The sequence below is a fragment of the Caenorhabditis remanei genome, chromosome II (assembly GCF_010183535.1).
Source record: "Caenorhabditis remanei strain PX506 chromosome II, whole genome shotgun sequence".
Lineage (NCBI taxonomy): Eukaryota > Metazoa > Nematoda > Chromadorea > Rhabditida > Rhabditidae > Caenorhabditis > Caenorhabditis remanei.
Genome location: NC_071329.1, coordinates 14,322,553 through 14,339,047, shown reverse-complemented (window position 1 = coordinate 14,339,047; position 16,495 = coordinate 14,322,553). Strand labels below are relative to the sequence as shown.

The following is a 16,495-nucleotide window of genomic DNA, read 5'->3' as shown; positions in this document are numbered from 1 at the left end:
ACGAAGAAAACTCGAAAAAAACAACATTTTCGAAAAAGTTCTAGAATGTTCCACGCCCACAGAAATGCCCAAACTGTTTTGCCGCTCGTTCTCCGCGGGGAATGAACCGAATTGAAAAATTCTTGAAATAAGATGATGAACTCACGGAAATGAACAAATGAACATACGACTGAACTCGAATTTCTGAGCCATACCGCCAATTTTCACCAGCCACCGAAATGCCCAAACTCACCGGCGATCGCTCTCAGCGGGTTCCAGACCGATTTTTAAAATTTTTTCGATATGAAAATGAACTCACCGGTACTCATACATTATTCTATGAAAATATCAGAGTTGAGTTTAGTCCACCTTTAATGCTTCAATGTTTCCAACAACTGTTATATTTAAAAAGTTGCCTTGCATCCCTTCCTCTAATAACATATTTAGATTCAAAGATGTCCTCTTTTTTGGACAAATTGATCAAGGAGAACTCCAAGAAAAAAGAAGCAGCTTTCCATACCCCGATTGCTCGATTAACTCCTAAGAGACCAGCAAAGAATGTCACTTTCCGAAAGGCTCCATGCGAAACTATGGTTACAGAACACGGAGAAACCATAAAAGAAGAAATTGCCACAGATGAACTCCACCTTAACCAGAGTGGATTCGATTCAGAAGAAGACTTATTTGGCACTCAACTGTTCGATAATAATCAGCAAATCGAGAAATCAATGAAACCGGTTTGTAACAAAATACATCATTAATATTCCACTATAACGTTTCAGAAAGCTATATGTCCTTTTGAGATTGGCGAGAAACTGATGCATTTTCCAATGGAGCAACTTCCGACTTACCGTGTATGGTGAATTCTAAAATTACAAGCGTAATAATCATTGCTTCAGAGACAATTATATAATTCCATGTTCCCCCGTCTTTCATTCAACTATGATACAGTCAACTATATCGCCAATAACGGGGATTTCAGTGATTGCAAAACATTGGCTTTGGGAATGAAAGGACTGATGGAAATGGTAGGCATGAAACAACCGACTAAAGCAAGTGTTCGTTTTCAGATGGAATTACAACATCAAAAGTTCACTCCCAAAAAGCCTTCAGAGTCTACAGTACAGTCAATAATGCCATTTCTACGGTTACATTTATACATTTCAGGCCGAAATCCTCGCTACTCTCGACCCGTCTTCGTTCTTGACTCAAGAACATGTGGAAGTGGAGTCTCTCAATGGCACAGGTGGATATGTCGTGCGCAGTGTTGCGTTATACTGAACTGTACAATTTTAGAATTTATTTCATCGAACCGAGCATTTGCTTCGGTTACCGCCCAATCCGGCACTCTGCGTTCTGTCGTACAATGTCTTGCCAACGCATGGATTTCAGAGGTATTCATCAAAACTCATACATTTCTCACATAGCATCGACATTTTCCAGATCATGTCGTTGGAGGACAGAGTATTGTATTCAACGAGTGAAAAGCCAAAGCCTCCCCAACTTTCACTGCCCACTCGTTTCTTGAACCTTCCTATCCGTAAGATTCCCAATTCTTTACAGTGTCACATTTCTAATTTTCAGCACTTATTGTCAATTGCGTTAATTTGAACTGCACTAAGGACAGCACCGTTCAGTTAAACATTTCCTTGTTCTTCAAACTTCATATCACCAATCTCTTGTAAGTCGGTATTCCCTCTCCTTCCATACGAAACAGCCACGATTTCAGTAATCAAGCACGAAGTGACGCTAAAACCGGCAGAAGAAAGCGCAAACATATTTCTTCTGGGACACCTGAAGAATGATGCTCCGACTATTCATTTTTCTCATTTATCTAAAAATTGTTGAAGTATTGTTGTTTCTTTTTCTTCCTTTTCACCGGTAACTTAGATAAACATTATTTTTTATCGACTTTTTCAAGCTAAATTTTCAAATGTTATCACAAGTTACACAAGATTTCACGCTAATCTAATGAGACGCCGCATTAATCTAACAAGACGGATCATCAATCTAATTAGACGCGGCACTAATCTAATCATGCCAATATTCAAGCTAATCTGACTTATGCCGCGTCTAATTATATTAATATTGAGTTGCCTGAGCAGTAACTAATTAAAAATAATAATTCTGTCCGGCAGTCGTGTCCTTGAAAACTTTCCTGTCGTTGACTTCGCTTCGCTTCGAAATTCTGAAAAAAATCAATATTTTTCTGAAAAAAATGGAATAATTCAGTTGACTTACTTTTAAAAATAACTCTTCTTTCCTTCGAACAAGCACATGTCAAAATTTCGAAGTAGTTGTTCCTCACTTTATCGAATTTTCATCCTGAAAATTTATATTTTGAAACAAGAATATTGAATATTATCACATCCCTTTAAGGAAATAGATGAATTGATCTCATTTCAGCTGTCGCCGCTGTTTCTCTTTCTGGGGTCATCGGACAGACTGAAAACACAATAATTGTTTGATCATTCACAGTGAAATACGAGAACTTTTCACGACTAAAATTAATTAAGAAAAATTTCAATATAAAAAACATGAAGAAAGACGAAACTTTCGAAAAATAGGAAAAGAAATGTAAAAGCTTCGTAAATGATAAAAAATTATCATTATTCGAGAGTAGTCCGAGAGACGACGGACGCCTGCCTCCCACCTCCTCCTCTTTTCCCGAAGTCCACACTGCGTCCATATACAGTACGCAGCGGACTAATTTTCCGCCGCGGACTCTATACGGACGGAAAATGGGACTGAATCCGCATGCGGTCCGCACGCCAACTACCTGTGTGGCTCAGTGGCAGAGCGTCTGTTTAGTAAACAGAACGTCGCTGGTTCGATTCCAGCATGAGGCACCGAAACTTTTTTCTTTTCGGTTTTTCTACTTGAGACAGAGAACAAAAATATAGTAGAACACCACCTGCTTAAAAATTGTTTTGTCGTAGAGGTAATTTCAGAAAGCTGATTGTGATTCAGTTTCCAACATTGCACATGTTTTTCGATTTTAGAATGAATAAACCGTCAGAATATTAAAATTAGACGAAAACGTAGAACTTGCACTTGAATGCGGAAATTTTTTGTTTCACCTGTTTGAATGTGGTATAAAAAGGAGAAGGATTGTCTACTGATTATTATTATTCCGAAGTAACAATATGTTTCATATTCCAACATATTCTGATGTTCTTATCGGTGGACCTCCAGTTTATGACATGCGAAGGATACGGATGGCTCCTTTCGTCCGCAGAAAATAACTGATGCGATTTCCATGCTGATGTCTAATTACGGGATAACTTCCAACTATATTTACAATGCTCAACTTGTTTCAAAAATCGTTATTTTTTATTTTCAAATAAATCAGTTCCTAACCATCGAATGTACACCCGCAGACATCCATACTGAGTCAGTGCTTCGCGTTTTTTCTCGAATGAATATCCTGAAAAATAATAGATGTGTTTTTGTTTTAAATACTCATTTCTCGTTCTGCCACCTTTTTATAAATCCCCTATAAGATGGGGTAGTCAGAATCAAAACTGATGCATTGACAGTGGAATGGAGGGCGAAAATTGCGAGGAGAATACGGACGACAACTGAAAAATAGAAATAAGTTACTTTTTTTTAGTGACAGCTTACTCTGAGAATGCTCATAATGACTAATAATCGCTATAACTAATCCAACTGGAGGCAGAAGACACATCGATGACGTGGCTAATTGAGCCACTAGACTGATGACGGCTGCTCGGTGTCGTTGGAAGTTTTTAGCAGATATCTTCCTACGAACTCCTGCTAGTAAAGTGAATATGTCGATGATCAAAAAAGAAAAGAATATAGCGAAGAGAGTAACAGCTATAAAACAACCAACTGCGATGAGTTTGAAAATAAAATTGAATTCGTAGATAGCAAAATTTAGTAGGCTGGAGAACTCGGTGTAGTAGAATGGATAGTTCTGAAAACTTTTTTTTAATATCCAGGATTCGACAGTACTGTGCAAAAAGATACGAACTTTGGCCAATTTCAGTCGAAATTCTCCAAGTTTGAGAGGGTGTTACGGTATCACTGATTATCTCACCAAACAAACTTTTAATGGATCATGTAGAACAAAAGTAGAGCTACATTTTTGTAGTTGACAGCTTTTTTGTACGGACACTCCCTAGCAAGTTACATATTTACAAAGTAATTTCTCCCTCAAATCGACCAATTTCAGTGCAAAATAGTGCATATCTTCTTAAAATGACTATAAGGGGTGCCCGTACAAAAAAGTCGTCAGCTAGAAAACTGAAGTTCTATCTTTGTTTTTAGATGATTTATACATCATTTACTTTGTGGGACAATCAATGATACTGTAACACCCTCAAAAAGTTGGACAATTTTAACTGAAAACTGCAAAAATTTGTATCTCTTTGCATAGTACTTCCCCATTTACTCATTCCCATATAATTTGCTCGCACCTAATCTAGTCATTTTCTTTTTTTTCCTTCCCTCGGTTATTTTTCCCCTTATTCTTGAAAATAAAAATTAAATAAATATTTATATCTTCTCGAAGTACCTGCCTGACAAACTCTATCTGCTGATCTCTTCCCAGTCCAGATAACATAAAAGTGACTAGACTCAAGATTGTTCCGGAAGCTGTTGATAAAGTGATAAGGAATATAATGATAGGGTTGATAACATGTCGATGCATAATTTGGGCGATACCCTGGTGTTTTCTGACAAAACATAGGGTGAGACACTCCATCATAGATACCATTAGGAGAATTATTATGCCCTGGAATAAATGGAAGTTTGAGACTTGAAGACCTTGAAGATTTACATACTTGTTAAGGCCCGAAAGCCCGGCTTCAAAAAATGCCCATTTTTTTCCAAATTTTTTTTGAAATTTTTTCAATTTTCAATCGAAAATGTAAACATTTTGTGAACAGATAGTCGAAAACTTGACTTTTTCGCAAAAAAATTCGAAAAAATTTGAATTTTGAACTTTGGCGTCAAAACACCCGGGCCTTCGGGCAGGGCCGGGCTTTGATTTCGCTAACAAAACTCGATTGAAGATTTACCATCAAATAATGACACCAAATATTCAAAGTGATCGCAAAAACCCCTGTACAGAATCCTGCGATAATTGGGAATAAAGGAATTGGTTGCAGAAGGAAGGTCAAATAAAAATCGGTTAGCATACAAAGTATCTAAAACTCAAAACATTGGAATATTTGATCAGATTCTTGTTTTTTTTTTGTTTTCACCTGAAAACACAACAAATAATATCTAAAATTGTCGAGCTTCGAGCTGACAAAAACTACTAAATAAAGAACAATAGAGTTCAAAATAAACGAGCAGGTTCCCACAAAATGATAATGAAAAACTAGCCAGGTAGGTGTTGAAAAGTCGATATTCATGTTGGTGAATATGGAAAAGAAAGAGGGAGTCACGTGGTTGAAAGGCCAGATGTTTTATGATCAGGAGAGTAGTGCAAGGATATAATTAAGAGGGTTTTTACACTGAATTTCTGAGAAAGGGGAAAATGGGAATGTTTTGTTTGAGCGAAGAGAGAAATTATGAGAGAAAAAGTGTTCATGTTCATGTTATAGTCTTTTGATGCTGAGGCATATGACGACGAAATAATTGTATTTATCTTTATTTATCTTTCGGTGTGCCGTACAATCTGGAACCATAATTTAGAATAATAAATCCACTGATTGTCTTTGTTCTTCGTTGTATTCTGGAAATCTTCACTGTCAATTACTGCTACAACAATTCACTTACCTCAAAATGTTCTTCAGGAAAAACAACCTTAACGGAGGAAATGCGTGGAAAACCAAACGATAAAAATATAGAACATTAGAAATGAAACTAATGAAATGATAATAAAACATGAGTCATTTCGGTTCGGGAAAGGGTAAGATAAGGTTTTTGACACAATTGAAATCAGAAGTTCAGTTGAATTCAGGAATAAATTGGAGCAGGTGATATAAGGAAATCTGTGTTTTCATATTTTTAATGCCAGATTGTTGAATAAAATCGGACGTCACATGTGACCCCAGTTGCGCCATCGGGCACTCAGAGATGCCGCCACAAGGTGACAGCCCACAGATAAACATCAGAAGCTTCGGAGCACGTGGCGCACATGCGTCAAAACTTCATAACTCGGCCCAAAATTGTTGTTGAGCCTTTCTTTCAACCATTCGAAAGCTCTATACCTACATCTTTCAACCATTCGAAAGCTCTATACCTACTGTTTGATTCGGACACATCAAATCAAAAAGTTTATGCAAAATAATAAAAGAAATATTAGGATCTATTAGAAATATTTTTTAACAGTTTATTTGATGTAAGTTACATTATCATGAAACTTCCACAAAACTCAAAACCGAACGATCCGGCGGATGGTATTGGGTGGAAAGTACCACTACGTTTGATGACTTTCCACGAGGCGTCAGCTTGTTAATCATTTGTCTTCTGAAATAGAATCATCTCATTCTTAAGCTCTTGTCATTGATAAACCAACGCTTTCAATTGTTTCAAAATGAAATTTCTATAAGGTGAGAAGAAAATCAATAGAGAAATAGTATTGACAGAAGAATGGGTGGCGAACCAACATATACATAACTCGGTCAAAAGTTGAGCCTGATCTAGTTCCAGAATTATAACAATAGCGAAACAACATGGCGGTGCCACACAGAAAGACGAAGTTGCAAATTGTATCATCAAATTCTGTATGGCTTCTTTATGCTTTTGAAACGTAACTGAAGATATTTTAAGTTTCAAATGAATCATCATTCGGAATATGTCAGTAATGAATAGAAGGAACAAGGTCATGATAACTAGACCTCCACATATAGTAGACAGCAGCAAAATAATGAACGACGGAGTTTTCATATACAAATCAAAATGGGATATGCTTCGGAAGTTATCATGATACTGAGGATAGTTCTGTAAATTCCAATTTTAAAAGTACATCAGATTCATCTGATAGCGCTCTACCGTTTTGATAAAATCCCACTGCTCTTCTTTACCCGAACGTACTGTGTGAAACCAGGTCGTAACGATTATGGGGCAAACAACACTCAAAAAATAATAAAATCGTAAAAACCAATTTGGGAGCACGTGGATGTTCAATGTATTGGCTATTGCTTGGTGCTTCCTTTCAAAACAATAAATTAGTAATTCCAGTTGAACTACCACTAGTAATACAAGGAAAAGCTGAAGGTTCTCTGATTTAAAAAAATTTGAGTTGAATTGGGGTAATTACCATCGAGACATGAGTTGACATATCAAACCATTCTGCAAGAATTCCAACTGTAAACCCTCCCATCAAAGGATAAAGAGGCACTGGTTGCATTAACATTGTCAAGTGAACATCCGTACAGAAACATGCAATCTGGAATCAGTTTCTTCTTTCGGCAAGTTTAAAAAAATACCTGATACGACATCATAAAATACCGGATCTTGTCTAGTTCATTATTTTGAAACATAAGCATGTATAACCCGAATAAATTAAGAACCAGAGAGATGGTGCCAATGATATGATAATAATTTGTGAGCCATTGAGGTGTGAAAAAATCAATTACAAGCATCAGTAACTATCCGTAAAATCTCAATTTTAACCAAGCTATGACGATGTTTGAGAAAATGTGTCAATAAGATGACAGGTGAAACTGACTAAGAATATAATGTTAATCTTGATAGAAATTATAGCGGAAAACAGAAGTTCAATTTCAAAAACTGCTATCTCCGTCATTTCAGCTTTCTGCCGAATTTTGTTTATAACGGAATCTTTAGACAGGCCGTACCAAACTAAAACAAAACTAACGAGGGAAGGCTCCTGAGTGATAGTGGAGTTAAGAGATGTGACCTATATCATTGGGAAGCTGAGAAAACGCTGATTCCAAATATATATTCAGTTCTTGTCCTCGAGGTCTGGTGTTCGAGAAAAAACATGGTCAAAGTTTGGACCGCTGACACGCCTCACCGACTTACTACCACACACACCACGCTGCCAATACATTATTGAAACCAACTGTATTGAGCAGCTCCCGGAAAAATTATAGGCTGAAACTGATCTAGAATTCACAGAAATGTAAACACAAAGGTTATCAGGTTCTAAATATTTGTTTTGAAACCGATTTATTTGATGTATGCTGCATTATCATGAAACTTCCGCAAAACTCAACACCGAACGATCTGGAGGGCGGTATAGGGTGGAAGGTACCACTACGTTTGATGACTTTCCACGAGGCATCATCCTGCCAATAGTTTGTCTTCTGAAATAGAATCATCTCATTCCTAAGCTCTTGTGATTGATAAACCAACGCTCTCAGCTGTTTCAAAATGAAATTTCTATATGGAGGGAAGAAAATCAATAGAGAAATAGTATTAACAGAAGAATGGGTGGCAAACCAACAGATACATAACTCGGTCAAAAGTTGAGCCTGATCTAGTTCCAGCATTATAACAATAGCGAGACAACATGGTGGTGCCACACAGAAAGACGAAGTTGCAAACTGTATCATCAAATTCTGTATGGCTTCTTTATGTTTTCGATATGTAACTGAAGATATTTTAAGTTTCAAATGAATCATCATTCGGAATATATCAATAATGAATAGAAGGAACAAGGTCATGATAACTAGACCTCCACATATAGTCAACAGCAGTAAAATAATGAACGACGGAGTTTTCATATAGATATCAAAATGGGATAGACTTCGGAAGTTATCCAGGTACTGAGGATAGTTCTGTAAATTCCAATTTCAAAAGTTCACAAAATTCATCTGATAGCGTTCTACCGTTTTGATAAAATCCCACTGCTCTTCTTTACCCAAACGTACGGTGTGAAACCAGATCGTGACCACTATGGGGCAAACAACAGTCAAAAAATAACAAAATCGTGAGAACCAATATGGGAGAACGTGGATATTCAATGTATTGGCAATAGCTTGGTGCTTCCTTTCAAAACAATAAATTAGTAATTCCAGTTGAACAACCACTAGCAATATAATGAAAAGCTAAAGATTCTCCGATTAAAACATATTTGAGTTTAGGGTAATTACCATCGAGACATGAGTTGAAATATCAAACCATTCTGCAAGAATTCCAACTATAAACCCGCCGAAAAAAGGGTAAAGAGGCACTGGTTGCATCAACAATGTCAAGTGAACATCCGTACAAAAACATGCAATCTGAAATCAAAATTCTTCCTTCTGCAAGTTTTTTTGTTCTAATTATAAACCTGATACGCCATCATGAAGTACCGGATCTTGTCTAATTTGTTATTTTGAAACATAAGCATGTATAATCCGAATGAATTAAAAAACAGAGAGATAGTACCAATTATATGATAATAGTTTATGAGCCATTGAGGTGTAGAAAAATCGATAATAAGCATCAGGAGCTATGCCTAAAATATCAAAAAGAATCAAACTATGACTCGAGAGTTGTGTGGGAAAATGTGACGGTAGAATGGCAGGTGAAACTGAGAGTATTTTGTTAATCTTAATAGAAATTGGACGCTGCGAGCTGCAATGCAACTTCGGAAGCAGGCGGGTAAGCATTAATGTGGTTTATAGGCAAAATTTAGGACAGGTTCCGGGTAATTTAGGACAGGTTCTATGTTTGTGACCTACTACAGGCCAGATTACGTTTTGGTAATGTCCAAGCTGAATTTTTGGTCACTTCGGGTTTTTCGGCTCTTTATGCCGGCATGCGATACATGAACTACTCCAGGTTGGTCTGTAATTACCCGCACAAAAGTTTGAGATGGCGCTGTTTTTCGAATTGTTCGAGTAACTTTCCGGGAGTACTGCTTTCATTGAAACCCAATCGTCAAAATAATTTAGTTTGTCTATTTTAAGGGTTGAAATAATTTTTTTGCCAAATTTCATTCATTTCGCTCTAGTGGTACAGTAGTTAGATTTGATTACATTTGTGCGGGTAATTCTGGACCACTCTGTAGCCATCCGGGCCATAGTATGTCACAGATATAGATCCACCTGAGTTCTACATTTTGGTATTCTTTTTAATCATAAAACTCAACTTGAAGTGAGTTACGCGCCGGCCCGTTTTGGCCCAGTTGACAAGTATGGTATCAACCAACAGGACAAGTGTGCTCTACTGACCAATCTTGAAATTCTAATGCATCACCGGATTCATCGAATTCGTTGATACCCTTCCCCTCACAAATGACCGATTTCTGAAAAAAATCACCTTTAATTTTTCACTTTCCTGGAATACCCTCACATAAATCGTTTTTTGAAAATGAAATTTCGGTATGGAGGGAAAAATAAGAACAAAGAGATCATGTTCCACGAGGAATGCAATGAGAACCACATAATGCACATTTCTGTTAACAGCTGTCCATTTTCTAATTCTAACATAATGAAAACCATGAGAAAGCATGGAGGCGTCAGACAAAATGTCGCCGTGGCGAGTTGCACCATTAGACTTTGAACTGCTTCTTTGTGTTTTTGGTAGTTAACAGAGGATATTTTGGTTTTCAGAAGAGCCATCATCCGGAGAATGTGAATTATACAAATAAAAAATAAGAAAACAACAACAACTCCTCCACATAAAGTAAATATCATTAGCATGATGAAACTCGATGTTTTGACGTAAATTTCAAAATGAGATATTATTTGAAAACTTTCAAGATACTCCTTATGATTCTGTAATTGATTATTTTTCCGGAAATTTTCGTCAATCTTACCGTTCTTATCAAATTCCATTGATCCTCCTTCGTCAGACGCTCCAAATGAAACCATATACACATCACAAAATTACAGAAAACACTTAAAAAATAACCGAAAAACTCGAGTGACTTATTGATCCTAAAAGTGTCCAAGCTCGCAGAGATAGCCTGATGCTTCTTCTCAAAGCAAATAACAAGGAATTCTAATTGAGTTACAATAAGGAGCATGACAGTTATCTGAAACTTAACAGACTGAAATTTAGAAAAATAATGTCAGAGTTTCAGAGTCACCATCGAATAGTGAGCAGGAATATTGTACCACTCTCCAAATATACCTACAGTAAACCCAGCAAATATAGGGTATAACGGAATGGGTTGCATTAGGAATGTGACATGAATATCAGTTAGAAAACATACTATCTGAAATTGTCTCTGCTAAAATCAACTGAAATCAGGACGGAATTACCTGATAAACTAACAAAAAGTATCGAAAATTCCCGAGTTTTTCACATTGAAACATCAACAAATACAGACCGAATGAATTCAAAATAGCAGAGGTTAGACCCACGACGTGGTAGTAATTGATTAACCAATTGGGCACCGAGAAATCAATCATTAAGTCTCACTTTTGAGAAAAACAACTTCAATTTATAATGTGGAAATGGGCAGGTGAAGTTAGAGGACTCATAACTCGTGGTTGAAAGTTCACCAGTGACGAAATTATTTTATTAGCACGACACAACCGCGCTCTACCGAAATTGAAGAAAATAGTAAAAAAAACAACCGCGCTCTACCGAAACCGAAGAAAATGCATTTTTCAAGGGCATTTCGGTGGAGCGCAGTTGTAAGAACTGTGCCGATCTAATACAAATACATAGTCTGATAAGAAAATATATATGAGTGAATCTCTTGATTTTGTTAGAATTCACAACGTTTCAGATTGTATTTGTCAAATTTTTTAGGCTTGCATTTTTTGTAAACTTTTTTGATCAACGCCCAGATAAGAAAGCGGCATGGAAAAATCAATGATTACCAGCTTCATTTGCAGTTTTGAATCGAGTAAATCTCACTTTGTTTTTGATTTTTCATAGTTTTTTTTGCAGAAATGTTGCCTGTAAAACTTGAAAAAATAATTTTCAAATAACTTTTTCTGATTATTTTATTTTTTCAGAACGGAAATATGACATCACGAGTTTTTCAGATCGGAAGATTGGATTCAGGAATTTAGGCAACTGGTTTCGGACTTCGAAGGATCGACTTCATCTCGACGACAAAATATTAGGTATTGAATCTGGATGTATTGAGTTTCTAAAGAGTAAAATTTATCTCGTCGGGAAAATATACTATTTTCAGAGAAACGACAACTTGAGAACAAACAGAAGCTAAGATGTTGGAACAAAATATTCCACATAATAAATTAAGAACAACGAGAAAGCTGGATAAAACGAAACTGGGAGGGAAACTTCAAAGCGTTTCAAAATGAAGAAAAAGAAGAGAGAAAGTCATTGTAGGAAGATCCGTTCGTTCCATTCGTTTCTACCGAGCATGATTCGGAATGATAAATGTGAAGTGGGATTGAATATGATCGTTCCTATTATACTTTCCGCTGACGGTAATCCTAAAATACGATAATTAAATAATGGTTTCTAAAACTTTAAATTTACGTTGCATTGATTAGTCCTCTGTCTATCAGCTCCACCAAATGTGTCGTGTTTTTTGGGATGACGTTCCTGGAGATATTTACAAGTCTCGCCTTGACTGTATCCTTATCCCAATTGAACACTCTACATCTGACGTATCCACCTTCGATAGCAACCTGTCCCTTCTCTTTGCACAGTTGAAGTCCTTCGCTGAAGTGACGCTTCACGAAATTCTCCTTCAACTTTTTCGATCGTGGCCTCTTGTTCTTCAAGAACTGGAAGAGCTTGAATTCAGGACTTCCAGAGGCGATAAGTTCTTCACCACTAGACGTCACTTCGGTATCATCGAATTTGCAGGAAACGATGGACACCGTGCCTCCAGACTGTGCTCCCTCGGCGATGACATCCAACGCTCTCTCCGGAGCTCTTTTCATCTCATCAAGCTGCGAGAACAGGTGAAAGAACTTCAGAACTTTCCCTCGGTGACCATCCTTCATCAAATTGAATTTCTTCAACTCGTGGCTCCATCCAAGAAGATTCCATAATCGACAGATGAAGATGGTCCACCAGTTTTGCATCCTCTTGCCGAGAATCTTCGAGAAGATTTCCAGTGAAGCGATGACGTGGCGTGGCTCAACTTTCACATTTTTCACGACAAACAACGAGAAGGTAACAATCTGGAGAAGCATGACGAAACCCATTTTGTAGATCAACTCTTCTTCATACGCGAGCGAAGAGTGATGTGTCGAAAACAGAGGAGAAATCCCGAAACCAGCAGCCATCAGAAGCATCGTCGCCCGCCACCCGAAGCACTTCCCCGCGAAGATGGAGTATAGGACTGAAAAATGAAGAATGGAAAACTTTGGATCACTCCAAAATGAAGTTTCTATAACACTATCAGGAAAATTGGAAATATGAAAAGTGTTGGTCTTCGCGACATCTAGACCATAGTTTCTAATTTTTACAACGAACGGAAAACTGAGATTTCAGAGAAAAGTATGATAGCAGAACAAGTTTCCTAGCTTTGATTCAAAGGAGAGAAAAAGAAACAATTTTCTGCTAAAATTACTCACAAATTCCACGTGAAGCTGTGTTGTGGTGGTCTTCATGGAAGAGCTCCGGGTAGGCCACCAGGTAGTTGATCGGGAGAACGACGGTGACCAACGCCTCAATCGGAAGAATCGTCGAAACAACTCCAGCTGCGTATCCATGTAGTGTGGAGGGGGACGCTGCGCTGAGTTGTTCGTAGTACGTGAGATCCTTGTTCGAGTGATTGTCGACTCCATGAAACAATCCGAATCCAAGTACCGCAGTGAGGGCATAGAAGACGTCGAATCCGCCTGGAGTCGGTTGTAATACTTCATAGCACCAGAATATAAAGTTGATGATTCTCTCCATTTTCTGTCGTGTACCAGATGAGAATGATCCATAATTCTATATTTGGATTTACTGTTTTGAATGAAAATTCAGTTATTGGCGCTTTGAATTTGCCACGCAACCTTAAGAGATACAAATAAAGTTACGTTTCATACCTGTATTTGATGGAATTGTTCTTGGAAAATGTTGCTTTATTTTGGAAACATCAGATACACTTAGTGTGTACATCGTCGATTTCAAGTTGGATTGATAACTTTTTGATTTCAGGGTTCTCCAAAACAACCAGGATAAGATGTTGTGGCTTCAGAGATGTCGGAATGAGCAAACTTCTGTTTTCAATCGTTCTGAAAACTTTACATTCTATTCAGCAACTTCTAAAAAGTTCATTTGCGACACTGTCGAACGTGACGGTATTATTTTATGAAAACACTTTTTTTCTCATTTCATATTTATCAGAGACATGATCAATCACATTACTACGCGATTTGAATGAGAAATCAAGTTTAAGAACATTTTTTGCAAAACTTTCGAAAACCACGAAAATTCGAGAAATTTCATATTTTTATTTAAATGACAGATGCATCAAAAATAGACTGCATAATTAGTGTTTAAGATAGTTTTTTAAATGAAAACAGTCTTGATCTACAATTTTTGATCACTGAGCCACTACGATTGAGTTGCTACCCATGTCTCCCGGGTCGTCAAAGTTTGGGGATACTGGTATTTGAAGTGTTGAGCTTCAGACACCTGTTAAACTTGCATTTCTAGTAGCAAACAGTATCGAAATTCGCCAAACTATTGAGAAAAGTGTGGAAAACATTTATGTAACAATATTTCTTTGATAGAACCTCTTCATTCTTCAAACTCATTTTGGATACCTCCAATTGCCAAATGTTGTAGTTGTGGCATCGATGTCTGGCACAAGCCGCAGCGAAATTACACATTCATCCGGTACTCAGGATATTAAAACTCATAACAATCATTTTTCAATCCTTTTTGAACCATCTGAAATCAACTTTGATACAGTTTTTTATTTACAAAAGTACACATTTTACGAATGTTTGAAGCTCAACAGACATGGGTAGCAACTCAATCGTAGTTTTGGAAGATCTGCAAGGACATGCTGCCCTAGATGATCGTCCTCGCCGAATCGTATATTCAAATCTGGAGACTCAATAAGGAGAAGGCGAGAGATGAGAGAGTAGAGGATGATGAGGAACCGATGGAGTCATCGTGATAAATAAATTATTTGTTTGAAGTTTTCTTTTCTCTTTCACAGTGATCTGTTAAATTTAATTTATTATTGATAACCCTTTAACCCTATTTTTGTCTCCTCCGACTTTTAGACAAATTTGGTGACTTGAAATTTGATTCCGATGTTGTTTCCCACCTGGTGTAGAGAAGAAGGGTAAGAACAAATGAATTTTTCAGATACTTGCATCGACATTGATTAGATAGTTTGGATGTAAATGGTTCCACTTTCTCATTTTACAATCAGACATTTATCGTTTATGTATATGTTTTCTTTTTCCCGGTTACGACCACTCCTGCTTCAACACTTTAATCTACATGTGTCTTGACAAGTACTTCCGGATTTCAATGAGAAAAATGATGCAGAAGACGAAAATAACTGAACAGGAGAGTGGAGAACTTTGCTTCGTATCAGATTAATCTCACTTCATTTTATTGTGTGTTGCATTTTTTTTAACTGATTGGTATATTTATTATGTTTTTTTTTCCACTAAAGGAAGCTTTATGAATAATGAAGTAAACTTTTTCGAGAATATCTCACAATTGTGAGCAGGGGATTAGTGTCAAGGAATTATTGGGCAAGACTTGAATATACAGAAGACTGCGAAACGGGCGGAGAAGGTCAGTCAGCCTATGGGATGTTTCGTGAGAAAGGGTTTTAAATCAATAATTCTGGCGTGAGCTCATCGAGCGATTCCTTCTTCGCTTCCTTCAGTTTTTCCTCGTTTCCTGTAAAGCTAGCTATGGTGTTCTCTGTGATCACTGCAGTTCCAATCATAACACTTATCGGAATGACACAGTATTCATATATTGAAAAGAAAACAAGAGTTCCTTGGGAAATGAACACAATCAATACTTTGTGGGTTGGTGTTCTCACCCCGGTACTTGAAAATAGTCATGTAACCATTAATGTTTTGTTCGGAATGATTCAGAGTGGTTTCATCTGTAATATTCTGAATATTCTGCACGTTCAAGCAGAATGGGTAAGCGATAATAAATACGGTTTTCAAAGACAAAAAAAAAGAATTTCAGAACCTGTATTACGCACGAATCATGTCCATGATCTTCTCAATTTATGCAGCGATTCGAATGGTTTGGTATCAAACTATACTTTTACCAAAGCTACCGCTGAGAATCCATTGGAAATCTATTATATTGATCACTCTGTTTTTTGCTTTAACTGGATACTTCTTGTGGCCATACTGTGTAAGTTACCATAGCCCCAACCTGTAAAAACTGGAATTCCAAACTTCAGACCTCTTCCAATGTCTATATTCACGTTTATCTCTACCTCCTCTCCATCGAAACATCCATCTGGTACTACACAAAGGAATTCCGACTGTTCAGCAGATATCCGAGGACAGGATTTACGGACTACGCAAGAGTTTACCATACTACAGTGCATCGTTATTACAGTTCGGATGTGCACTTTCAGCAATGAATTTCAGAGTCTTCCATTGCTCAATGTTTCTTTGTATTTTTTTTTACTTTCTTCACTTATTGCTTTTTTAAACATTATTTTTGAAACTTTCTATCTGTAAGCCTTAATAAATGATCACTTTAGATGTTATTTCTTCTA

General features: G+C 37.1%; 4 protein-coding genes across 4 annotated transcripts; 2 read left to right on the top strand and 2 right to left on the bottom strand.

Annotated features, from left to right (window-relative positions):
- Positions 1-434: 434 nt before the first annotated feature.
- Positions 435-1,784, top strand: GCK72_006899 (uncharacterized protein; the record flags this gene model as incomplete). The annotated part of the gene is made up of 9 exons (XM_053725875.1): positions 435-716; positions 762-833; positions 879-1,007; positions 1,050-1,100; positions 1,147-1,225; positions 1,276-1,373; positions 1,423-1,519; positions 1,564-1,660; positions 1,709-1,784. 9 exons carry the CDS (start codon positions 435-437, stop codon positions 1,782-1,784), a joined length of 981 nt encoding a protein of 326 aa, XP_053590069.1.
- A 1,657-nt stretch (positions 1,785-3,441) lies between these two features.
- On the bottom strand, positions 3,442-4,651 carry GCK72_006898 (uncharacterized protein; the record flags this gene model as incomplete). The annotated part of the gene is made up of 3 exons (XM_053725874.1): positions 3,442-3,560; positions 3,604-3,916; positions 4,517-4,651. 3 exons carry the CDS (start codon positions 4,649-4,651, stop codon positions 3,442-3,444), a joined length of 567 nt encoding a protein of 188 aa, XP_053590068.1.
- Positions 4,652-12,184: 7,533 nt separating this feature from the next.
- Positions 12,185-13,686, bottom strand: GCK72_006897 (uncharacterized protein; the record flags this gene model as incomplete). Its single annotated transcript, XM_003110116.2, has 3 exons — positions 12,185-12,266; positions 12,313-13,126; positions 13,362-13,686. 3 exons carry the CDS (start codon positions 13,684-13,686, stop codon positions 12,185-12,187), a joined length of 1,221 nt encoding a protein of 406 aa, XP_003110164.1.
- A 1,973-nt stretch (positions 13,687-15,659) lies between these two features.
- GCK72_006896 (uncharacterized protein) lies at positions 15,660-16,357 on the top strand (the record flags this gene model as incomplete). Its single annotated transcript, XM_003109901.2, has 3 exons — positions 15,660-15,899; positions 15,949-16,122; positions 16,172-16,357. 3 exons carry the CDS (start codon positions 15,660-15,662, stop codon positions 16,355-16,357), a joined length of 600 nt encoding a protein of 199 aa, XP_003109949.2.
- Between the last annotated feature and the right edge of the window lie 138 nt (positions 16,358-16,495).